Source organism: Peromyscus leucopus, chromosome 13 (assembly GCF_004664715.2).
Source record: "Peromyscus leucopus breed LL Stock chromosome 13, UCI_PerLeu_2.1, whole genome shotgun sequence".
Lineage (NCBI taxonomy): Eukaryota > Metazoa > Chordata > Mammalia > Rodentia > Cricetidae > Peromyscus > Peromyscus leucopus.
Window position 1 is genome coordinate 62,649,387 of NC_051074.1, and position 26,218 is coordinate 62,675,604.

General features: G+C 44.9%; 1 protein-coding gene across 2 annotated transcripts in view; it reads left to right on the forward strand.

The window, feature by feature from the left end:
- Positions 1–206: 206 nt before the first annotated feature.
- Positions 207–26,218, forward strand: part of Stat4 (signal transducer and activator of transcription 4) — a 92,668-nt gene continuing 66,656 nt past the window's right edge. For both annotated transcript variants that reach the window (XM_028887336.2, XM_037210428.1), the window contains exons 1-3: positions 207–559; positions 3,218–3,346; positions 5,315–5,459. In XM_028887336.2, the coding sequence (XP_028743169.1) occupies positions 3,219–3,346; positions 5,315–5,459 (273 nt within the window). In that variant the 5' untranslated portion in view covers positions 207–559; position 3,218. The remainder of the gene's footprint in view (positions 560–3,217; positions 3,347–5,314; positions 5,460–26,218) is intronic.

A 26,218-nucleotide genomic window follows, 5' to 3' on the forward strand; every position in this document is an offset into this window, starting at 1 on the left:
GAAGCCGGTCAGAGAGGGCAGACCCTGGGAACCTTCGCAGGAGTTGGCCCAGACCTCTGAGGGAGGCTGTCCTCCGGCAGGAGAGCAGACCCGAGGGAGGTTGGTGTGCCGGTCCTGGTTGCCCAGCCCTCCCCTCCCATCCCCAGGGCTGGCTCACCAGAAAAAAGTACAGGCATCCCAGGCCCTTAGCTGGGGCGGGAGCAGAGGGTCTCCTCTTGTCCGGGGAAGACTGAAAAAACAAAAACAAAAAACGAGTGTGTAGCCCTCCCTGGAAGTCTTCTGGTGCTCGGGGGCCGTTTGCACTTGGGAGCCTGGCTTCTGGGGATGGTGGCCGGGCTCCGCCGGGGGCTTCAGCCTGACTCGGCAAAGCGTTTCTAGAACCGAGTGGGTGGGAGCCGACTGAAGTCCCAGAACCGCGAACACTGACGCACAGGAAAGCCTCGAGTGGGTGGAGAGATGCAAATCCCCCAGTGGCATGGCCTCAGCCCCTGCGGACCCTGAGGGCCGATTCTGACCTCGGACTTGAGCGGGACCAGCACCGGGACCCAGGGCGAGCCAGGTAAGAGCTCGCACCGCCCGCCCGCCCGCGTGTGGCCTCTGGGCGGGCGGAAGGGCTTCTCCGGGCAGCGGGCACGGGGCTGCTTGTTTGACCCTGCCTGGGGAGGGGAGGGTGCCTATACAAAGAAGGGTCTTTCTTCTTACCCTCAAATCACCCAGCAAAGCCGTCTTCCGCGGAGCTGAAGTTCTGGGTCTTCCTGGAGGTGTGGGGAGCACCGCCCCGAAGCGGAGCGGAGCGGTGGGGTCGGGGCTGGGGCTGCGGCGGGAGGTGTGTCCGCGGGGGCCCGGGGAGAGAGCCCTCTTCAGTCTCCGGAGCCGGGATGTCTGACCTGAGATGGGCATAACTGGGTCTCAGAGAAACAGCACCCAGCTAGGGCAGCAGGACACTGTGGCCCTCGAGAAGTCTGAGCGATGCTGCAGGGTGGGTCGTCCCCTCTGCAAAGGGGTCAGAATCCACGCGGCTGCCTCCCGGGGGTGGACCCCCAAGCCGGGAGGGAGCTGCCAGGCACCCAGGTTTCAGATGGTAAAGTACCTGTCCTGAGGCAGGAGAGTAAGCCCTCAGAGAGTGAAAACAGAGGCACCCCCGCTGGAGGTCTGAAAACAAAACCACAACAAACCCCAAAAAACACAACCCAAAACAAACAAACAAAACCCCAAAACCCTTTATTTCATTTCTTAAGTTTTCACTGAATGTTTAATGTTTATTAACATTTATTTCATGTTTTAGAAAAGTAATTTTAAAAGTACATTATCAAATCCACTTGCATCCCCTTTCCCTCCGAATCTTCCGTTCTCCCCAGAGTATTCCCTCTCAACCTTGTGTGTTGTTTTGTGCTTGTTTTAAACCCACCGGGTTCACTTGGTGCTGCCTGTGTATGCGTGGGTGACGGGGGTAAGACTGTCCAATGGAGCACAGGGACCGCGCCCCTTCCTCATCCCTTAGCTCCTCAGCCAGGGAGGAGGCTTCCTGGCAAGCTCAAGCCAGCAAGGTCTGCGGGCTTTCATCACCAAGGGCCGCCCCGAGAGCGGGGTCTCTGCACCGTTTCAGCCTTGGTTTCAAAGAGTGGCTTTGCCGAGTGATGTAACCGTAAGATAGATGTTCAGTTAGAAAACAGACTCGCCTTCGAACCACAGAAAGGATCTAGCAACAGAAACTATGGAAGTGGCCATACCGTCTCCAGCCCCACCCCACCCCCCACCCCCACCCCCACTTGGGTACCGCTATGCCAAGGCTTTGTTGTTCCCAGATCTGGGAGGTCTGTCAGAGCTGCACACTGTGGGCGGTGGTCACATCCCCTCTTTGGGTCCTCACTTGTTTGTAAAGCCAGAGATGCTTCCTGTCTTGTCTACTCATGGCTCCATTTATGAAACAGTCACAGAATACCTACAAGGACCAGTTGTGAGTGCTCATGAACAGAAAGTCATAGGCAAGATCAAGATGGCTTCTCTCCCTAACTACTTTCTCCTGAACAAGCAAAACACCACTTTTGTGTGTGTGTGTGTGGGGGGGGTACACTTTAGAGCATTTAGCAGGAGCTCAAGGAAAGAATGTTTTAAAATGTTCCCCCTGAAATCTGAAGACTGTATGTATATATCCAATTTTTTTCTACAAGCAAAAGGAAGCGTGCTGTGCCTCCAAGATGTGTTGAAATATTGTGATTCACAGTGTGAAAGTTTTCCCTCTGACTTAACATTACTAATCAAGAATTCTGCATTCCAAAAGAGCCAAATACAGTAACTCCAGGAGGATTATGTCATAAAGATAGTTCTAAGCTAGGAAGTACATTACAGCCTCCTTGCTGGCCAGAGTGCAGATATATAGATTATATGAGTGGAACACACACTTCTGTGTGTGTTTATGTTGTGTAAATGGGATGGCTTACTCTACTTTAACTTGAGGCCTTAACCATTGTCAGATGCAAGGTAGACTTTGTACGTAAAAAAGCTTTGCCCAACCATAAATCACATGAGAAAAACAAAAATGTGTATTGGTTTAGAGCTATTTTGCACGGATATGAGTAGAACCCAGCAGAAGTACAGGCATGCAGTTCCTCAGGAAGCTGCCACAGAAGTGGCCAGCCCGAGAAAGTTGGCTGGAGAGTGCAGACACACATGAGATAGAGAAAACAAGCCTTATACTTTCACTTGAGGAAGCTTTGGGAAGGAAGGCATGGATACGCCTTGGAGGTACAGTCAGTGTGGAGGACTTGTTTACCTTCGGCGGGCTCACTCAGAGGGATGGCTAGGGAGGCAGATTGCTGACAACAGACTTCTGTGATGGAGTCTGTGTGGATAGTCGGGGTAGGGCCTGGGTGTTTGGGAGGAGGGGTGGGACTTCCTGGAGCAGCAGCCGAGGAGGTCATGGTAGGGCAAGGAAGGATGTGGTTTGGGGGGCAGATGAAGTCAGTCCTGCATTAGGGACACCTTTTAAGAAAACACTCAAGGGGAATTGCTGAACATTGGGCTTTAACTGTATTTTCTCCTTCCTTTCTTCTTTGAGAAACTACAAAAGCTGATTTTTTCCCCCTCCAATGAACTAATACCTAACTGTCGCAGGCAAAAAAAAAAAAAAAAAAAAAAAAAAAAAAAAAAAAAAAAAGCTGGCCTTACGGCTCCCCATGAACAGTTTTAAAATTCTCACTTCACCTCTCTTCTACAGCATGTCTCAGTGGAATCAAGTCCAACAGTTAGAAATCAAGTTTTTGGAGCAAGTTGATCAGTTCTATGATGACAACTTTCCCATGGAAATCCGACATCTGCTGGCCCAGTGGATTGAGCATCAAGACTGGTAGGCTAAGATGGATAGACACGCTGTGTCCTAGCCACATACGTGTACTCTATGGTCTGTTTTTGACTCAGTAGATGCATTCATTTCAGTAATGGTTTTGGAAATCCTTCTCAAAGGCGAGTTTCATTTCGTCCACTATAGATGAAAACTTATGGATTTAATGCATCGTCTTTAAGTACCTCTCATCCCAACGGCCTCAGTTACTGGTTCTACAGCTGTGAAGAGACGCCAGAACCAAGACAGCTCTTATAAAAGAATTTAATTGGGGGACTTGCTTACAGTTTCAGAGGTGTAGCCCATATTATCATGGCGGGGGCATGGTGGCTGGTATACATGGCACTGGAGTCGTAGCTGAGAGCTACATCTTGGTCTGCAAGCAAAGAGAGAAAGAGACAGAGAGACAGAGAGGAGAGAGGGGAGAGACAGGAGAGACGCTGGGCCTGGCTTGGGCTTTTGAAAAAACCACCCCCAGTGACACATTTCCACCAACAAGGCCACAGCTCCTAATCCTTTCAAATAATGCTACTCCCTGGTGACTAAGCGTTCAAATATGTGAGCCCATGGGAGCCATTTTTATTCAAACCCCTGTACCAATGTTTTAGGCATAAAATGTCCCACAGAGACTCCATGCCAGCAAATATTCTTTTTAAGAATCCCTTTCCACCTTCAATGGGAAACATTCACCTCCTTCAAACACACATTTTATTTTCAGCAAGCTCCTTTCCTGCCCCTGGCTGCCTCTAATTTATCAGAGTCATAGGAAGATGAAGGAAACAGCATGCTCCGTGTTTACCGTACCAAACTTTGTACATGAGAATTAAATCAAAAACAGCTGTTTCTATATGAGTATGGGACTGTCCAGTTAATAAACATTTTACAAAGCTCCGTTTCCCCTATATAATTAAAATTTTCTTTTTGCTTCAGTCATCTTTTCTATTGTGTCAAAATATAAACCACAGAACGAAGGATTTTAACCACTTCTAACTGTACAGTTTAGTAGTAATTACTGTATTTGCATTGTTTGGGACTTATCACCCCATCTGCAGCACGTAGACCTCTCAGTCTGCAATTCTGGCTCATTAAACAGTAACCTTGGTCCTCAAAACTCAGTTCCAATCTATTCTCTCTCTCTCTCTCTCTCTCTCTCTCTCTCTCTCTCTCTCTCTCTCTCTCTCTCTCTCTCTCTCTCCTCTGTCTGTCTCTCTGTCTCTCTCTCCCCTCTGTCTGTCTCTCTGTCTTTCTCTCCCCTCTGTCTGTCTCTCTGTCTCTCTTGTCTACAGATTTGAGCATGGGAGTACTCTGTATGAGGGAATCACATATGTTTTCCTCCGTGGCTGACTTATTTCACTGGATATAACATTCTTCAGATTCATTCTTGTTTGCATGTACCAGAGTTTTCTTCTGATTTGAAGCTGAATAGTATTGCACTGTGTGGATACACTACCTATGGTCAGAACCCTGGACTTACTGATGGACATTTTGGTTATTCTACCTTTAAATTGCCATTGCCAATAAAGTTGCTAGGAGCAGCCCGACATGAACTCCTGGTCTCATCCCGACTGTTTGCATCTAGACCCAAATACCGAGCATTTGGCAATTGTGTGTATTATAACTAACTGTTAAACTTTTCACACTGTTTCCACCACTTTCCATCCCATTCAGCAGTATATAAAGGCTTCAATTTCTTGCTGTTTTTGCCAAGATTTGTTTTCTGTTTTTGTTTTGATTTTTTTTAATTAATAGGCATTCCAATGGGGATGAAGTGGTATCGTATTGTAGTTTTAATTTATAAAAGTCTAATGATTAGTGATGTTGAAGTTTTTCATGTGTTCAACTTTTAAAACACTTAGAATGCTTATCACTGTGTAATCAATCTGACATTTTAAAATGTATATGGTAGAGAAATAAATATTTTATTAGCTGTTACTTATTGGTGAGTAACACCTTGGACATTTTTATTTATTTTAGGGAGGTGGCCTCTAACAATGAAACTATGGCAACAATTCTTCTTCAAAACTTATTAATACAATTGGATGAACAGTTAGGTCGTGTTTCCAAAGAGAAAAACCTGCTATTGATCCACAATCTAAAGAGAATTAGAAAAGTACTTCAGGTAAGAATGCATTCTACCTTTAAAAAAATGGATGTGCAAGTCTTAAATTTGGGAGAAAATTTGAATATGTACTCTTAAATTACTTTCCAAGAAGATTTAAAGGTAAAATTTTTGTTTCTTCATCATTTAATTTTTTTTTTCTTGGTTTTCCAAGACAGGGTTTCTCTGTGTAGCTTTGCGCCTTTCCTGGAACTCACTTGGTAGCCCAGGCTGGCCTCGAACTCACAGAGATCCGCCTGGCTCTGTCTCCCGAGTGCTGGGATTAAAGGCATGCCCAACCACCGCCCGGCCATCATTTAAATTTTTTCTGCTTTTTTTAAAATTATATTTACTTTAAAAAAATTTAGTCTAAGATTCTATGGAAGTAAGAGGGGTGTGTGTGTGTATGTGTGTGTGAGTGTGTGTGTGTGTGTGAGTGAGTGTGTGTGTGCGTGCGCGTGTGTGTGAGTGTGTGTGTGTGCATGTGTGTGTGAGTGTGTGTGTGTGAGTGTGTGTGCGTGTGTGTGCGTGTGTGTGTGTGTGAGAGTGTGTGTGTGTGAGTATGTGTGTGTGAGTGTGTGTGTGAGTGTGTGTGTGTGAGTGTGTGTGTGTGAGTGTGTGTGTGAGTGTGTGTGTGTGAGTGTGTGTGTGAGTGTGTGTGTGAGAGTGTGTGTGAGTGTGTGTGTGTGAGTGTGTGTGTGTGTGACTCATCTGGCTTATTTCTTGGTTATCACCAAGTTTAATATCATGGAAACATTTAAAAAAGCAGCTATTCATGGCTGCCCTATGACCATCCCATGCCTTCTTCTCTTGTATAACAATGAGAGTTAGGGTTCTCATTTGTATGTGTAAAGCATCATGTATGATGTAGTTGACTAAACAATGTTGATACATTGTTATTAGCTTACAGCCTGAGTTAACTGAGTACGATTCTAAGGATTTTTTTTGTTTTTGAGCTGAGGACAGAACCCAGGGCTTGTACTTGCTCAGCAAGCGCTCTACCACTGAGCTAAATCCCCAAACCCCGATTCTAAGGATTTTAACAAACATCATTCATCTATCATTACAATTGAAGGGTTTCATCGTGCAGAAGTCTCTGTGCCTCGGTTCCCTCCCTGTCTTCACACCGAGGGCCTGAAATCAGTGGCCATTTCCTCCTGAAGTTTGCCTTTTCTTTACGATCTCACAGTTAGAAACACAAAGTTTGTGGCTTTTTAAAGGACCGATTCTTTAGCAGCAGGCACTTAAAGCACCTATTTCATGCTGTGATAGATTTATCATTCATCACTAAATAATATTTCAATGTACTTATTTCATTCATTCTAAATGAAACTACTGTTAGGAATCACACGTGGGTTTTCCAAGGGTCTAAGTTTTCATTTCTTCTGAGTCATTACCCAAAACCATGATTTCTAATGTTGCTATTCTGGGACTTGCTGTTTTTTCTCATTCAGCTTCCTTTCTTTCTTCCTCAGATAGAATGATGTACATTCACAATAAAAATGGAAACAATATAAAAAAAAATACGAAGAAAGCTAGAAACAATCCAAAACCTAATTCTTGGAAATGAGCTTGCTAATATTTGATGAGCATCCGTCCAACACTTATCTATGCATGTGTATTTGCAGATAGCTCAGTAGAGTAGATTGAAAGTTCCACCTGCATAACCTCACTCCTGTCTCCACACATCACGTGTATGCACAGATGGGGAGCGAGACAGTTACCCCCCCCACACACACACACACCACAAACTCTCCCTGTCCCTCCCTTCCCTTCATCTTTATCAATGTGCAATTTTTTTGGTATTTTGAGACAAGTTTTCTCTGTGTAGCCTTGGCTGTCCTGGAACTCGCTCATAGACCAGGTTGATCTAGAACCGGAGATCTGCCTGCCTCTGCCTCCCTAGTGCTGGGATCAGAGATGTGCGCCACTGCCACGCCCGGCCTATAATTTCTACATCTGTTTATTTCTTGTCTGAATCTCCAGCAAGGGAAGGACTTTGTTTCCTTTACTCTTATAACCTTACTGCCTATATAGTGCCAAAAAATACAAAAGGTGCTCAATAAATAATTTTAATACATAATATAGGATTGTTGGAGTAAAAGTAGAATGATATTATATGTGCTTCTGAAAATATTTTTTTTTTCAAGACAGGGTTTCTCTGTGTAGCCCTGGCTGTCCTGGAACTCACTCTATAGACCAGGCTGGCCTCGAACTCACAGAGATCTCCTGCCTCTGCCTCTCAAGTGCTGGGATTAAAGGTGTGCGTCACCACCGCCCAGCTCTGAAAATGAGTTTTTATTTGCATTTATGGAATATTACAAATTGTGTATCAAATAAGTGTTTCCTCGTGTCCAGAAAGATTTTTTTCCAAAGAAAGTCTACTCAGGTTAACAAAACTATGAAAAGCATAAAATGGTGGAATATATGTACTACCTCAAGCTAAATTTTGACTTTGACTTAAAGATATTAAATGTGAAGAAACTGTTAGCCACCTGTTACCCCATCTCTGTGTTTATTAGCTGCACTTTCCCATTCTGTTGTCAAACTGCAACCTATGTTCCTTAATTTTATATTTAATTGGATTCAGTGCACATGAGAACTTTTTACTATTGGTTCTTCATAAGATTTAAACATTTTAATGTATTAATTGCTTAGATTTTATCAAGCAGTTTTTTTAAGAAGGTTTAAATGATAATCTATAATATTTGAGAACTTTTATGCCTAAGACTATCTGTACTTTAATCATAATTCTTTACTTATCCACTGTGTCTGATATGTGTTTGTTCGTGGGTCAGGGGTGCCATGTCATGTGTGTGGCAGTCAGAGGACTTTCAGGAACTGATTCTTTCCTTCCGCCAATCAGCTTTCAGGAACTGATTCTTTCCTTCCACCAATCAGGTTTCAGGAACTGATTCTTTCCTTCCACCAATCAGGTTTCAGGAACTAACTGGAGGAGGGTAAACATGGCTGTCAGCGCCGTTAACTCTCTTCAGCCCGGGTCTGCGCTTTAAGGGACGCCGTGGCTGGGTACAGAAACCTTAGGTTGCTTTCTGTAGACATTGCTTTATAGACGCTGAGGAAATGCTAGATCGATCACATGTTTGCTTATGGCTAACATGGCCATGATGCTACTTTACGACGATGAAGCTAGTATAAGCTCTGACCCCTCAAAAAGATGCGGGGTGGAATGACAGGACAGTCTCACAGACGCACACCCCCTGTGCACCAGCACCCCTGGTAGGGCGGATTCACGGAGAAGAGCATGCGTTCTCACACACTTACACAGTAAGCTGTCCTTCCCTGTGTACTGGTTCCCTGAGCTGGTGACAGTTGTTTCTGAACCATCTAGAAAAGGCGTGGATTTGAAGGTACAGAGCTTGTTGGCTCAGTCTGAATACTCAAATGATATCATGCAGTTAGGCGTCTGTCCACTCTTTCTGATACAAAACACCGTGGATGGCTCTCTAAAGCTGATATTTTATTTCTCTGAAAACTCATCTATTTCCCGCTTAAGTCGGCTGTGTCCCCAACCGGAGGACGATGCAGAATGGGTCTTTACCAGTCTCTTCCATTTTGTTGGAGTTTTACCTTGTTTGTTCGTACCCCTAAAGAATATAGAGTAGGTTTGTGGCCTATTGAATCTCACATAAATGAGATTACACTGTATTTAGACTTCAACAATGTTTCATAGTTCCCAAGACTCATCAGCACCAACCTTGGTTGCAATAGTCTCTCCATTTTTATTACTACACTGTATTCCTATAGTTGGATATATCAAAATTTGTCCACTTTATAGTTGGTGGACACCTGATTTATTTACCATGTTCCTTTTCTACTTCAAATATCATTGCCCTGACCATCTGGTATGTGTCCCTTGATACCTTGCAGGAAATTCTCTACAGTACATGTCTAGCGGCAGAACTTCTGAGCTGTGGAGTTTGTATGTTTTTAACTGTGCTGAATGTTGGTGGTATATATCAGCTTATCTTTGTGTGCTTTTTCTAGCTTCATTCTTATGTTTTCTTTTTAATTTTCCTTTTTCATGAATGCATTTAAATTTGTATTTTAACGTATACTTTCAATTTGTAATACTTTCATTGTGTATAAATAATCCATAATCCCATCCTTGACTCTTTCTCCTAGATAAACTTTAAAATGACCCCCCTACACACAAACACTGTAGAATAAAGCATAAACGCACCTACCAAAATTTAGAGGGATTATAGAATAGTGGAAGTGACAATAGGCAAGATGATTTCCATACATTCTGAACGAGAGCTCCCAGATACAATAAAACAAAAAGTTCACAGCAAACACAAGACAAATTAAAATACATGGCACCAGAGAAAACAATATGATTATATATAAAAAAAAGAAAAACAAAACCAGATAACCTACAAAGAAATGAGATTGGGTGCTAAGTTGAAAGCTGTCAGAAGTGAAAAGTTAAAGCAGTTTCTTTCAAAACTAAGATACAAAGTCCACCAGTTTACGACTCTACCTAAGTTCTTACCGGATTGAAATGTTCCATGGAAGATTATTTGTTCATCACTGTTTAGTGAGTACTGGGCCACACTGTAAGTGCCTGGCCACATTGTAAGTACTAGGAATTCAATTAGGGGATGTCATGATCTTGCAGTTTAAAGAGTTCGCACTTCCTGTGTTTTGGTTTTAAATTTAGATGAAATTTTATGGGTAGTCGTGGGATGGGGGCAGCAGGCACGAGTATCTGCCCTGATGCTAGAATCTCTTTTTCCTGTCAATCAGAAAGTTCTGTTCAGAGTCTTGGTGCTACTTCTGTGGTTAGTAATCCCACCACCTGCACAGTGCTTTTCACAGGCCTTGGTGGGAGGCTGAAACTCAGTGGGTGAGGTGATACCAGAAAGTGTAACCTTTAGCATACCTGGCCTACACTCTGCTTCACCATGGCCTCCGGGTTGGAGAGCACCTGAGTGTGCTTGGGTAAAAATGTCCTCTTAATTCTGTTAATGTGAACAAGTGAGTAAGGGACACACTTGGCAATGCTAGGAAGAAAAAACAAAAAAACAAATTGAGAATTATTGCTTAACAAACTAAGCCCCTCTGAACTCGTCAGATCTTATCCCCAACCCACTGCTTTCTCAGTTCACTCCTCTTCCTTCCCCTTTGTACAACACACACACACACACACACACACACACACACACACACACACACACACACACACGGAGGGAGAGAGGGGGTGGGAAGGAGAGAGAGAGCCAAGAGATAGCCACAGCCGAAGCCCTGAAAGGAAAGTGCAGCCGCTTTGTGAAAATCTAAAAGCAGAAGGGTCACACAAAGCGTAAACCTCCAAGTAGAAGGTCCTGAACTCCCTTTTCATTCTGCTGCTGAACAGTTCTGTCCGTGTGTCCATCAGTCCACAGAGCTGCGTTACTTCCTCAACCTGAGAAACCCTTCCTCGAGATCTGTCATCCAGACAACTGTCTGGCACCCACCTCACAACACTCACATTTTCAAAGGCTCAGAGACCTGTGTGTTCTTAATTAGTTGTTGGGACTTTATGGCCTGATTTGAACCATGGGACAGGTGGATGGTGTGCAGTTTAACTCCTTGTTTTGGGCACATCACACCAAACTGGAATCTGACACACCAGCCATGGATGTTTCTGAACAGTTCAACTTCCACTCATGGATTGCTTTGTGTGCATTCCTCCAGCCCTTTATCCTCTCTAAGGCTGTTTAGATAGCTCTCTAAGAAATTAAACCTTGGGCTGTAAGGGTGGCCCAGTGGTTAAGAACACTTGCTGCTTTTGCCAAGGACCCAGGTTCAGTCTCAGCACTTACATGATGGCTGACAATCATCCATGACTCTGGGGATCTAATCCTGCCTTCTGACTTATGAGGGCACCAGGTGTGCACACAGGGTACATACATACAGGCAAAACACACACACACACACACACACACACACACACACACACACGAAATAAAAATAAATAAATCTAAAAAAATCAAATTTTAGTGATTTATTACTTGAGTGAATAACAATCTGTCCTTTCCCTGGACTCTGAATGTTAATGAAATTGATGTGAGAGTTGAGGGCGTCTCCATGGCATAGGCACTTTGTGTATACTGTAGAACATGGGTATATTTCTTTGTTTGCTTGTAAGTGGACTTGTGTATGTGGTGATGTGTGTTGTGTGCGCTTATTCCTCTGATGTGGAGCCTCTCACTGACCCTGATGCTCACCTTTTCACCTGCAATGGCTGCCCAGCAAGCTTGTGGGACTCTCCTGTCACCACCCTGCCCATAGTGTGGTGGTTACAGGCACATACACCATGCCCATGTTTATGTTGGTGCTGAGGATTTGAACCCAGATCCCTGATGCTGGCACAACAAGCACCCCTAACCACTGAGCCAGCTCCACAGCCTCGTGAGTCTTGAATTATCTTTAGTCATCTATTACTATAATCATTTGATCGACTGCTTTGTCAAGAGTGACCTATTCCCCCACCAGCTGCTCTGTGATCCCCCAAGTACAGTGCGCAGTGAAGTATAAATTGGTATAGGTAGCTGTAATGGCTAACACTGACTGTCAGCTTGACAAGATCTATGATCATCTAAGAGACAGACTTCTGGGCATGTTGGTGTAGTTGGAAGTTCTTCTGTGTCCCAGCCTGCCAGCATTTGGCACAAATCTCTCCCATTTGTGTCCCCCAAGTAAACACACAGAGGCTTATATTTATTACAACTGCTCGGCCATTAGCTCAGGCTCATTACTGACTAGCTCTTACACTTAAATTAACCCTAATTCTTATCTATGTTTAGCCACGTGGCTTGGTACCTTTTCTCAGTTCTGCCTTCACTTCTTGCCTCCTCTGTGTCTGGCTGGCGACTCCTCACTCACCAGGAATTCTCCTGGTCCTCGCCCCACCTGTACTTCCTGCCTGGCTACTGGCCAATCAGCATTTTCTTTTTCAGCCAATCAGAGCAACACACATTCATAACAAACAGAACGACATCCCACAGCATGTTGGTCACGGAGTTTATAGATTTAACATTTAATTGGGAGGACTCTCTCCAAATGTGGGTGCGCCCACGCCTTGGTCTGGGATCCCAGACTGAAAACAGAGGGTAAATCAGGCACAAGCACTTGTTCCTCTCGGCTTCCTTACGGTGCACGCATTGTGAGCACTGTGAGCAGTCACTCCATGCTCTTGCTGCCTTGCCATGCTTCCCCCGCCGTGATGGGCTGTGCACACTCAAACTGTGAGCCCAGCAAATCCCTCAAGTCGCTTTCCTCGGGTATTTGCTGCATCAACAAGAAAAGCAGCCAGCAGCAGCCAGGAGCTATGCTGATACTTGGAGAATAAGACACCCCCCCACCCCCCCCACCCTCCCCACCCCCCCACCCCCGTCTATGCACTCAGTGCCAAGAAGCCGCCTGCTTCTTGTCATCTAACCAGGATACCTGCCTTAGTGCATAGACACGGAAGGGAAACCCAGCCTGCTTTGGGACACGGAGACAACCCAGCTTTTGTAACTCCTCCCCTGTCTGTCAGGACTTACGTTGGAAAATCCTATGTCCCACTGGCTTTCCCCAGCCAAGCACATCATCACAGCCTCGCCTCCTGCTTGAGGTTGTCCTGTTCCTTGTCGGAACAAGAAAGACCTTCCTGGAGATGTAGGGAGAGATTTCCATGGCAACGCTGTGGCTTTAGCATTGCAAGCGTAGGTGGGGAGGAGCTATTTGGTCATTCTTACAAGTCAGCAAGAAAGAAGCAGGATGCTGATCTAGGCAGGGACACTGAGATGAAGACAGTGTGCTGGAATTGTGGGGTGATTTGGCAAAAGAACTGACATGTAACGAGGGAATAGATGCAAAATGTGAGAGAATTAAAAGTGAGATGAATTTATCACGTGATTTGGGTTATTGCACAGACAGTGAAGCATCTTAAAAATTGGTTTGGGGAAGGGAGGTGAGATAGCAAGGTGAGTTCGATGTGTTCTGTGCTGTTGGACACTAACATGAAGAACTTGGGACTCCGTGGTGTGTGTATTTAATGCCCGTCTCTTCCACTAGGACCAAGTTCCCAGTGCACATCAATCTTTGCAGAGCTTAGCACACACCCCAGTGTGCAGTAAGGGGCTCTGCGTCTCGTTTAATAACGAGGAATGGAGTTGGCATTGAAGATACGAGCATTGCTTTATTCAGTGACCGTCCTTTGACCAGCAGCTCAAATGCCAGGTCACTGCAAACACAGTCCAGAGTCCGCAAGATGAATGTGCACCTGACTTCCTGAAGTCATCAGTTACTGAGGATGGTGTGTGTGTGTGAATGATTTGAAAAGCGGTGTTTAGAACAGATGGCGTGGAGGGGAGGTTAGACTTCTAACCTAAGCAGAAGGTTAGAAGAAACAAGAAGAGCTGGGGGAATGTTCAGGAAGAAAGCTGAGAGAAAAAGCGTAACTAGAGACAAAGACTGGACTGGAGGGCAGCCACACACAAACACCCTAGAATAAACTTTCACAGAGAGGCACGAGTGAGCTTTCTGGAGCTAAGTCAAGGTACTGGCTCTTTGCAATAGAAGAATATAGGTTCTGAAGTTCCTCACACACCAGAACAATTGAAACGACCAAGAGACACAGGCTCAATTAGAAACTGCACGAGGCCTCCACCTCTCCCCCTTCTCCACTCCGCTTTCATGAAACAAGCATGTCGTCAACTGAAAAAAAAAAGTGTTAGTACAAGGCTCTGAGAGCCAAGTGTATCACTTTAAAAACTGTTTTCAGCTGGGCAGTGGTGGCACACACCTTTAATCCCAGCACTCGGGCGGCAGAGGCAGGCGGATTCAAGGCCAGCCTGGTTTACAGAGTGAGTTCCAGGGCAGGCACCAAAACTATACAGAGAAACCCTGTCTCGAAAAAAAAAAAAAATTCATTAGTGTATGGTATGTATATAGTATAGTACTCAGATCCCAACGGCAGCTCAGGTGACCACCAGGGATGCCTCTGTTCATCACTTCTGCTGTGAACTAAACTGTTTTTCTTCTCTCCACTTAGTGAGTGGAGGAACTTATGACTGAAGGGAAGAATGTCTTATCTTTTAAATTTTTACTTCATACATTATAGATCCTGTACTTTGTGGGCTGTTACTTTACCATGTCTTTAACCTTTATTTTTTTAAAATATTTTTGTTATTTAAAAATTTTTAACATGCATATACTGTGCCTGGATGAAGTCCACCCCCTTTACCCTCACCTCCACCTTCCCCTCCCAGCTTGTTTTTAAAGCCCACACAGCGCACTTAGAGATGCTTGTGCATCGGTGGAGGGTCATCTCGTGGGGTGTGGGAAGCCTCCCAAGGGCCACACCCCTAATAAATAGACTCTCCTTCCCTTCTGGCAGTTGCCAGTAGCTCCTCGGCTTGGGGTGGGCTTCTTGAGCCCCCGCCGGACGCATGCTGGGATTTTGGCTCACTTGATCTTGTGCAGGGCTTGTGTGTGCAGCCCCGGTCCCCATGAGTTCATGTGTGCTTGGGTTTGGTCACATTTACCGCAGATGCTGTGACTCCTTTTAGCTCTACCAAACATCTAAAAGAACCGTACATCCTAATCTCAGCATTGCTGATGAATTAATAACACATACTTGGTAAAATGAATATCTTCCACAATGCCTTTCGACAGGCACGTGACTGATGTTGGTTTTGGGTCTTCTCTATCAGAAGTAGCCAGTTCTCAGATGTTATTGAAAATCCTGCCTTGGCTACTTGTTCATGTTTTTGATTGCTTTGTTAGGACAGTGTGTTCTCACTCTAGGCATCACAATCACTTGTGAAAAGGCGTTTATTTTTATATTTTCTGTACGTGTGTGTCTGTGTGTGGGTAAGTGCACATGAGTGCGGTTGTTTGTGGAGGCCAGAGGTGTCCAATCCCCTGGACAGTAGTTCCAGGCTGTTGTCAGCTGCCTAACACCGGTGCCGGCGGCTGAACTTGGGTCATCGCACACTCTTCTGTGCCACCTCTCCATGCCCCAATGTTGTAGTTTTTAATACTCACCGTTATGGTCTAAGTTACCATATCAGTGAGGAGAACATCGCTACCAAACAGCAAAATTTTGTCTATTGTACAACCCACCACCTGATACTCATCATTCTGGCAGATAAATAAGTGACTCATCCTCTCATGGCCAGAAGGAGATCTAAGCTCCTCTTCCTCGTGGCTCAGCCGTTTCTTAGAGATCTGAATGCCTCTGCAGACAGGAAGAGAGTAAGAATGTGAGTCCACAGCTACATCTTTAAAATGCCTGACACATTACGTACGCATCCAGTTAGCGGAGCTCCACATCTGACCCCCATCCGAGGAGACAGTGCCGGGAACTCAGCTGGTGATCTGCCAGCTCTCCCTTGCGGGGTGTTACTTTGTCTTTCCTAAGAGGAGCTGGAATTTATGGGGACAGTTAGGTGTGCCACACTTGGCAAAAACATAAAAATTAAGAACATTTTAGAAGATAATTTTCTTTTTTCTTTTTTCTTTTTTTTTTTTTTGGTTTTTCGAGACAGGGTTTCTCTGTGTAGCTTTGCGCCTTTCCTGGAACTCACTCTGTAGTCCAGGCTGGCCTTGAACTCACAGAGATCCGCCTGGCTCTGCCTCCCGAGTGCTGGGATTAAAGGCGTGTGCCACCACCGCCCGGCTGTGAAAATAATTTTCAGTATCCAAGTTTAATGACCAAGCAATCTATTTCTGAGGATGTATTCTATACCCACTGTCATGTAGGTCAAGAGGGCTAGACGTCCAATGACGGTCATTGTCTTACTAGTCATAATAACCAAAATGTGAAAGTGAACCTAAATACCTGTGCTTGAATGTCTGCAGAGACTGGAGTATTTTCCCATATACTATTATTCTATCAAAATATTAAAGCCCTAACAACTTAATGTAGTGGAATAGAAGAAATTATTACAATTGCTAAGGTTCATGTATGGTAATGTTAATCTTTGTGAATGCACTGTAAATTGCATAGTCCAGTTTTCTCTGTAAAGGACACAGTTATCCCATGTGAAATAGTTATGGCTTGTGTATAATGAAAGAAGTATCTACTATCAGTAAGAGCCAAACCAAACAAAAATGAAATAAACCCGGCTACAATGATTCCTTGCTTAGTGATGGACACATTCTGAGCAATGTGCCATTAAGTGATGTCAGCGCTGTGGGAACATCACGAAGGGTTCCTATGCAGCCTGGACGGCGTTGGTCAGTCACTTACCAGGGGCTTTTGGTGTAGACAAGAGACTCAGTCATGAGACAGAGGAGGAGGATGCCTGTGTTTCACACATACTCTTTTATTGCTATGCTTGCTTTATTGTAATAGAAAAACAGCGCTGTACCACAAGCACATGATGGAGGCATTGCATCATGATGTTACAGCAGCTACGGTGTGGCTATGTCCCAGCATTTCACACCTCCACAATAATCATATGGGACAACCACTGTGCCTGAAACATTGTCATATGGCACATGACCATGTCCTGAGAGGGAAGGACTGCTCCAGTGTGTCTCTAACAGTAAAAACATCTAATAGTGTCTGGTGTGATCACGCAGGGGCAGCAGAGGAGAACGGAGTTCTCACCAACCATGGACATTTCTATTAGTTGAGCTCTAAAAGGAATAAACCCAAATTATATAAGTATTAAAATGAAAATCACCAGATTGATAAACCTTGTTCTCAGACATTCCTGGGAGAGGGCCCAGCAATCTGATTAGTAAACAGTGAACCGCCAAGGCCAAAACCACAGCCTTCGGATACATTCCTAGAAGTGGAATTGCTGTTGTCAACGGAGTGAAAAATGTTAAGGCTCATGATAAGAGTTGCCAGGTTGTCCTCTGGTAATGTGCTGGTTCACATTCCCGCCACAGTGTGCAGAAGCTTATTTCATCGCCCGTGTGCCGTGCGATAGAAGGTTTTAATCTCTGCCAGTTTGATAAATGAAAAATGGCATATCTGATTGATTTCGACAGAGGCAATAGTTGGTTGCGGTTGGTTCTTTGTGGGGGCATTCTGTCCCATCTGTCTTCCTCTTGAGCTGTGTAGGTCGATTCGTCTCCTTCAGTTAGTACTTGGTGATAAAAACCACTCGAGGAGCTTGTTAAAATGTAGATTTGTGGCCCCACTTGTAATTCTGATTGTGCAGGTAGAGGTGGCTTTAGAAATGAGGATAGGCAAGGGACGGTGGTCCAGGGACAGAGCTGTGTGTCCTGGGCAAGAAGATCACAATTACAACCAGCCATGGAAGATACACACTACGCACAACTTGTGTTCCTAAAATGGACTCCTGCTCATCTGTGCCATGTCTCTGTGTGGGCTGCCCTGTGTGCCGTTAAAATCTGCATAGGTTTCTCTCTCTCCTGCTTTGTCGCAGCCCTTAGTGTCTAAACAACCATCCTGACACTTGAGTAATGCAGCTACCACTTTAGATAGATTATTATTGTCAGTTGGTTCTTACCTAATGAAGGCAGGTAAAGCATTATTTTAGAGCAAGGGGCTAGCCTAGACTATATGCAACAAATTCCACACACGATAGTACTTAATCAGAGGCATTGCCACTCTGGAAGGTGAGATCTGGGGTCAGAAGAGCCTTAAAGAACTTTAAGCAGGAGCTAGAGAGAGGACTTAGCAGTTAAGCTCACATTCTGCTCCTGCCGAGGACTTGACTCTGGTTCCCAGCACCCACATAGGGCAGCTTACAACCACCTATAACTACAGCTTCGGGGATCCAACGCTCTCTTTCCAGACTCTGTGGGTACCTACACTCACAGTTGGACACACCCTGAAACATGTACAGTTAATCGAAAATAAAACAAATCTTCAAAAATTAGTAATCAAGAAGTTCTCTGCTGATGTGCAACTTTTACTTCCCAAAAGGCAAAAATTGAAAACCACATGTAGCTGGATGTGAACTGGGCAGCTGAGGAGCCTCTCATAGTGAGACAAATTTGGAAAAGAAGGGTTTTCAATCATTGTTCTCAGTGTTGTCTGGTTTAAAAATTCCCACAGGCGTATTTAAAAAAAACCAGCCATGGTCAGCCCCACTGGAGAGCTATTGTTTCACCTGAGAATTTTTTTTAAGTTCCATAGGTATTTATAACAGGTGTAGCCAAGGCTGAACCTCATTGTCCATAAGTAACAAAAAACAGCCATATGAATTTCACACGCGCGCTATTATTCTTTCTTGTGGAAGTGGAGTCCCAAAAACGTAACTCATGCCTCTTGTCATTTCTGACAAGTCTGAGTAAATTTGCTTCTAGTCATTCATTCACCAGCGAGTGTTACTGAGGGCAACTCTGCTGATGTTGAGAATACAGCAGGCGACAAGCAGAGCTGTGTCCTGTCAGCCTCTGTGACACAGAGAAAGAAAAAGAAAACATATGAGTAAGCAGGATTCCACCTGCTTTCACCAAGGAGACAGCCTTTCCAAACACACTGCCTTTCCTAAATCGACGTCTATAAATCCATGTCTTCTAATTTATCAGAAATATGTACTGATATTATTGAGGGACACCCTAGGTCAGTTGGGTGTTTTTTTTTGGGGGGGGCGGTCCTGAAATAACACTTGATGTCTTTCTTTCAGTGAGTGTTGCGTTATCACTCGGCTGGCTTTCCTTGACCTACGCTTTAGCTTTGCAGAGCAGCTCTGCATCAGGAAGAGAAGCCGAGGGAGGCACCAGCCCAGGCTGGAGTGTAGAAAATGGAAGGGTCCCATAGCCAAGGTGCTCACAGGTTGTAGGTCTATGCAGCACTACCAGCCCATCCAACTCTTATCAGCCTCAAAGGAAGCAGTGAACAAAGGGACATGTCGTTATTTTCCATTGTTTTATTAAAAAATGATTCTTTCACAGCTTAATCACACACAATATATTTAATATATTTTGTTCCTGTTCTCTCTGGCACTATGTTAAACTAGCCTAGCCTCGAATTCTCAACAGTCTTCCAGACTCAGCCTCCAGAGTGTTGGGGTTACAGGTGTGGGCCACTATACCTGGGTAACACATTTTAATATTTTTCCTTCAGTTCTGGGGGCAGATCTCAGGTTCTCTCACATGCCAAAGTACATGTGGTCTTCATATCGCCAATGAAAGCGTACTGTATATAACAAAGTCATGACCTTTCTTAAAGTATCCCGTGTCGTGAGAACTGATTTTTCACAAGGATTGTAGTTTTTCTGACAACTCATCAGCAGTCTCAGCTTTTCCCATGATTCCAAATGAATGCCCCCACAGTACCGTCCAACCGATATGGGCTTGTCTGGTAGCCATGTACCACATCATTCAACAGAGAACAAAGCATTTAAGGTCAGAATACCGAGGCTACGGATATGGCTTACTGGAGGCGTGCTTATCCAGCATGTGTGAAGCCCTGGGTTCAATCCCCAGCGTAACAAAAGCAAAACAATATAATCAGAATGTAATTTGAAGCCCTGCCCCCCCATTGATACATGTTGAATGTATCTTTGCATAACGTATACGAGAAACCACATAATTTACCAAGGACTTCATCATTCTCTGTAAATGGTTGGAAGTTGGATTCTGAGTACTGAGGTCATAAAAGAGCCAGGACCAAGACATCAGCATCACTTGGAGATTTGCAGTGCAAGCCGGGAGCCAGAAGTGGTTGTGCACAGACAGGTGAATAACAACCGAGCCAGACACACAGAAACGGCCTGAAATCGGGTAAAACAGCACCAAGACCAGAGACTCCGTATTCCTAGAGCTGTGCAAGACACTGAAGCGTGACTGAAACCAGACTATGCCCGCCCCCAAAGCTGCGTCCTGGTGTGTGCCTGCTTCCCTGGCCTGACTGTGAGACTAGCGGTCCCCTTGGTTCTCTGTACCCCTGCTCCCAGTGAGTCCCAGCCTTTCACTGGATGTTGGAGTTGTCGATGAACCTGTCTGGCTACCAGCTGAGGGGGCAGTGCGTAGAAGGAGCAGCCGAGGGCAGAACATCAGCAGCTCTAGGGTCTAATGAAGCGCATCAGTGAAATCGGAGCTCCAGAGCCCGTTCACCCAGAGGCCCTCACCTGCACAGTGGAGAAATGACTGCCAGGGGGGTGGGGACTGTGAGAACGACCTGCTCTCCTTGCTACTGCGTGGCTGTGTTACCTGTGGCTGGGCTCAGGATTGGGCTCTTCAGCTTCTTATCCGAAGAATTAAAAACAAAGGCTCACACAGACTTAGGAAAGAGATAACCATTCAGAGCAAGGCAGTAGTACAGATTGAAGAAGGACACACTGCCAGAAAGGACAGTGGTCCACAGGATGAGAGTGCCCAAGGGCTCGAATTCAGAGCATCCTTTTATGGAGTCCTAGAGAGGAGAAGTCTGGTTACTAAGTGGTGTAGCCGTGAGTATTTTGATTGACATATGAGTCATATACTCGTATTTTCTATTATGCATGTCCCTTCCCATAATGCGTTTGATTTTAATCATATATATGCCCAATTACACATTGGTACTGGGTGGCAAATATGGGATTTACCCTAAAAAGTTTCCAGAGGGCACAATTTTGCCTTAGTGAGTGTACATGCGCCCCAAACCAGTTCAGGCTGGATCAAGCCTTTCTATTCTTCATACTCTCGTGTGTTGGGAATACACTCGAGCAGAGACTGTCTCCCATTGCCCAGAGTCCACGTAGCCCGCTGTGGGTGGGATGTGAAGGAGATGCTGAGGTTGCTTGGTATGTTGTTTGGGGAGGGCTGTGTTTGCGCAGTAGGTGCAGGTGATGGAATCAGGCTGCCAAGTGCATTAGTGCAGGGGTTCATGCCAAAGCGTGTCCCAGCGTACTCAACCATTTTAGGCTTGCCTGCCCCAACTAAAGAGATGGTTGGGGTGTTGTGTTAATGCTTAAAAAAAATTCTTTCTCCTCCTTTCTTCTGTTATTTAAAAACACCCTATAAGCACAAGGGTGCTTATACTTACATGTAAGTGAGAAGAAAACGGGCAAGCCTGGAGACATGGCTCTGCGGTTAAGAGCACTTGCTGCTCTTCCAGGGACCTGGGTTTGATTTGATTGGCAACACCCACATGGCCGCTCACAACCGTCTCTAACACAGTTATGGGGACCCAGCTCCCTCTTCTGGTCTCCTCCAGAACTGCATGCATGTAGTGCACAGACACAGGCAGGCAGGCCAAACAGCCACACATACAACACATATCTTTTTAAAAAGAAAACAAAAGGCTCCCCTGATCTGAGTTTGCAATGAAGTCCGGGGCCCAGACTGTCCTTAAAATATTCACCATTTAGATGAATGGCTGGAGATGTGGCTCAGGGTTTAGTCTTTAGCCTGTGATCTCAGGCCAGGAGATCAGGGACTTCTCAGCCACATTGCGAGTTTCAGACCAGCCTAGGTTATAAGAAATAGCCTCCTTTCACCCACCCACACCACATTTCAGAACAAAACAAAAATTCTAGCTAACTGTAATGGCATAGACCATCCCAGCACTCGGAAGGCAGAGTCCTGAGGGTCCTGAGTTCAAGGTCAGCCTGTATTACATAGCAAGCCACTCCAAACACAAACCAAATGCTTTCTGCCACGTTGCCTAAAGTCATGGAAAAAGAAATCCTGAAAGACACTCGCAGATTAACTCCAACCCCTGCATCAGAGACCAGATCATATCATATCAGCCCCCATCCCTAACCTCAGGAGCGCGATATTCTTCTCCTAACAACTCCCAACTTCCGCGTCATGTGTGCCACTGACTCAGAAACACATCATGGTGCTGGCAGGCCTGTGTTCTACTAGTTTGTGAGTTTCAGTATTCAGATTCAGAATAGCCAGAATCACATTATACGTGGGTAATCTGATTTCTAATGGACTGACCTGAAGGTCAGATGATATCAGCTCTGGGATCCCATACTTACTACAGTATCTAGCATGTGACTGTGTTCCAGTGTGTTGGTGGAAAACAAACTTTTTTTTTTTCTGGCTGTACAATAATATGTATCTTTGCTTATAAAGCAGAATCAAAACGTGAAGAAAACGTTTGTTATTTTTTTTAATCACACAAGCAGTGGAACAGCAGCCTATCAGTTCTAAAATCACAAAGTAACAACATGAGAAGAGGAGCATAAATCTGGGTCACGGTAGTGGGAACCACCTTATGGCCCCAGCTCACCCTGAATTGGAGGCACACCCTGCCCCGTCTGTCATTCTCGCACTGGCTTCTCCCCACTCTGGAGGAAACCCCTCATTTCTGTAGCCAAGGACAGTCGGGATCCATACATGAGCGCTGTGGTGTGTGAACAATTTTGGTAGGAGAGCCCCAGTGATGTGCAGGCAAAAATGATGTCACGTGCAATGTGGCGTTAGGACAGTGTCCTCTCGAAGGCTGGGTATGCGCAGGGCGTGGCACACGAAAGCTGGGTCACTCAGAGTTGTGACTTCCTGCTAAGCCTTATGGAGGAGGTGAGAACACAGGAGAAAAGCAGTACCGGCAGGTCTTGATAGTTCATTTTGTGTGCTTCAGATTTCTACTGCACAGACTACTCCAGCCCGTCTGCTTATGACAGCGTGTTTGGGAAACTTAGAAGAATAGCATGTTGGGTATAACTGATGTGTATGTAACAAGTTATCAGCAAAACCCATGTTTAGGGGAAAGAATTCTGTCTGGTACCATGGCTTTCCTAAGACACCAGGCTATACTGTTTTTTACTTAGTTAACTTTAAAATCATCTTAACTTCCAGCATCAAATGCAGCAACACACCAGGCTTGAGTTTTCCATCGCTTTCATGAATAATGATTGCCTCGGTGGTAGCAATTCAGTTGTAGAACAAGAGCAGCCCAGACTGAATTAAAACGGCAGCTTCCTGTACCTCACACCTGGGCTCAGACCACAGCTTTCTTCAGAAGTAATGTGTGTGTGTTGACAGCGCATCGCTCCACGGGAGACTCCTGTTGGGGTGGCTGGGAGGAAGGGGCATGAATATGAAACATGACGTATTTGAAGATGTTTTTGCTACACACATCACTTTCTCTGTGTTAAACGCTTGTGACCCCAGCCTTCTCCTCTGCTCTTAGGGAAGGTCCCCTATGAGAAAACAGGGTGTTAAAATGGGAGAGCCACCCACAGAGTCCAGCACACTGCTCGCTGGCTGCCTGTGGTTATTCACATCTATACTGTTCCCCAAGTCCATTTGCTAAGATGCCAATGTGAAACACTCTGTCTACCTTCCGCTCTATGTTCCTCTTCCACGTGGCGATCGCTGCCCTATGAGACCTTCCCAGAAGCCCAAGGGTTTCCTGGACTCTCTTCAACAGATTCAACCTTGTTCAAGTTTACCAAGCTGGGGCCGGAGAGGTGGTTCAGCCGTGAACTAGGGGCTCACAAGGAAAGGCTCACACAAAGGCTTGGTAACCTTCTGTGAAATTTTTTTTCTGAGCGTTTATTTAAATGAAGTGCTTTTTTTTTTTTAAAAAAAAAAAAATCCCATTAAAAACAGTGCTTTCTCTCCGTTTCATCGTTCTTAATTGTTTGTCTCACTTAGGTCCTAAACTGTGTGATCCCGTTGTATCCCTCAACACTAAAGGGCCATAGTAATCTGCGTAGGAAGCGAGAGGTCACATTCATGAAGAGCAAGGCAAAGGAAGTGATGCTTGTTTGGTGTGATTTTTTTTTTCAACACCCAGAAGGGTGTTGAGGATTGTCGATTACAAATGTGTGGGGCAAGTGGTATCGGTGGCATCTGGCACTGGTGATGTCTGCTGGCACTGGCTCTGAGTGCATGGGGAAGGTAGTCGTAAAAAAGGTGTGAGCAAGCGTTACAGGTGAACCAGACTGTGCGTGAGGGCACGGGACGGGCGAGGCAACAGGACACTTAGGGAGCTTGGACTAGCGTAAGTTCGAGGTACCCTGGCTGTCCACGTGGGAGTAGCTGAAGGCTGGTGTAGCGACTGTGTGGGGTGAGGTTGCCCTCTGTGCAAGACCGCACAGTGGAACGCAAGGGTGAGCAATGGTGTTAAAGCTTTTCAGTATTTCGCCAGCTAGAAAGCTGATATGGCGGATTTCCCCCTTTGGGTTTGTCTGAAGAGTCCGACTTGAAGACAGTACCTGTGCACCATGTAAGAATATACCACTCCCAGACGGGTGACGCAAAAAATGTGGTGTTCACGAAACTCATAACCGTAAGAGCTGCATTTTTAGTGATTGATTCCTTCCTGCTTCTGAGTTTACCACAGCTTTGTACCATGTATAGACTATGCCATGCCATCTAAGTAAAAACTTCACCATACAAATGCCTACATAGGCATGTATACATCCTAAAATAATAGGGATGCTTAGTCCAACAGAGTGCTAACTATTACCACCTCAGTCTTCAAAAAACCCTGGTGGGTACTTGCTATTTCCTCCGTTTTATAAAAGAAGGGATCCAGGCTTGGAAAGGCCAGAAAATGCCAAAGGTCACAGAGCTAGGGGTGAAAGCATTGAGATAAATCTGTCTTTCCAAATCCAGAGCCTGTGCCCAGGGTGTTACATAGGTAGATTATTTCCCCAAATTGTGTCTTTCTTCCTCTCTAACATATGGCTCATGATATTTTAAGATCTTTATTAAAATCTTATGCTTGTAGAATTATCATCACAATAAAATTACAGTATTTAATCACCCTGAAATTCTTCATGTTGACCATGGACCACTTCACTCAAGCTCCAGACCCAGATAACCATTGAGTAGCTTCTCTGTCCCTAAACATGTCTTTTCCATGTCACATACCTGTAGTCACAGAATGCATCATATACCTGTAGTCACAGAATGCATCATATACCTGTAGTCACAGAATGCATCATATACCTATAGTCACAGAATGCATCATATACCTGTAGTCACAGAATGCAGCCCTGCACATTTGGTGTCCTTCTCAGGAGGTAAACACCTGGGGCTTCTAAAAGTGCACTGCTGTTTGAACCTGGTTTGATCATGGTTCATGTAATCCTCAAATGGTAGGCTTATGTTTCCTGCATGTCTAATTATACATCTAACATGGCCTGCTTTGATTTTTGTATCTTGGTAAGGATTATTCACTAAACAGCAATCATTGACATAAAACTTTGAGGTACAGACATAAAATGAATATCTATGGGAACTTGACAGATGTCCAGCTTGACAGATTTTAATGTAAGGATGTACATGAGAAGTCATCCCTCAGAGAAAATAATACACACAAGCACTACCTCTAAATACACCTCATACCCCCCCTGCCTACTTCCTACCTCCCCCCATCCCTTTCCCCAGCAACCACGGGTCCGCTTTTGCTCACCACGGGGTTTTCTAGAGTTTGAATAGAGCCGCATAATATGTGCTCTTTTTTATTTTTATCTATTGAAAAGATACATTTTATGCCTAGGTACATATGTCTGTGTCTCTGTGTGAGTGTATATCACGTGTGCAAATGCCGACAGAGGCCAGAAGAGGGCCTTGAATCCCGAGCTGGACCTATGACAGGTGCTAAGCTTCCAGATACCCGTGTTAAGAACCAAATTTGCATCTTCTGGAGGAGCAGCGAGCTCTCTTACCCACAGAGTCATTTCCAGGGCCCTTGTGCTCCTTTTGAACTGGCTTCTTAGGTCACTATTTTTCAAGTTCATGAATATATTTGCGTACATCAACAGTTCATTCCTTCTTACTGCTTAGGAGGGCTCCATGGTATAGACTTTTTCTCTCTTTTTTTTTTTTTAATGATTGCATTTAAGGATTATCTAAACTTTGGCATATGTAAGGGGTAAAAACAAATCAGATTTTACATGCAAGTT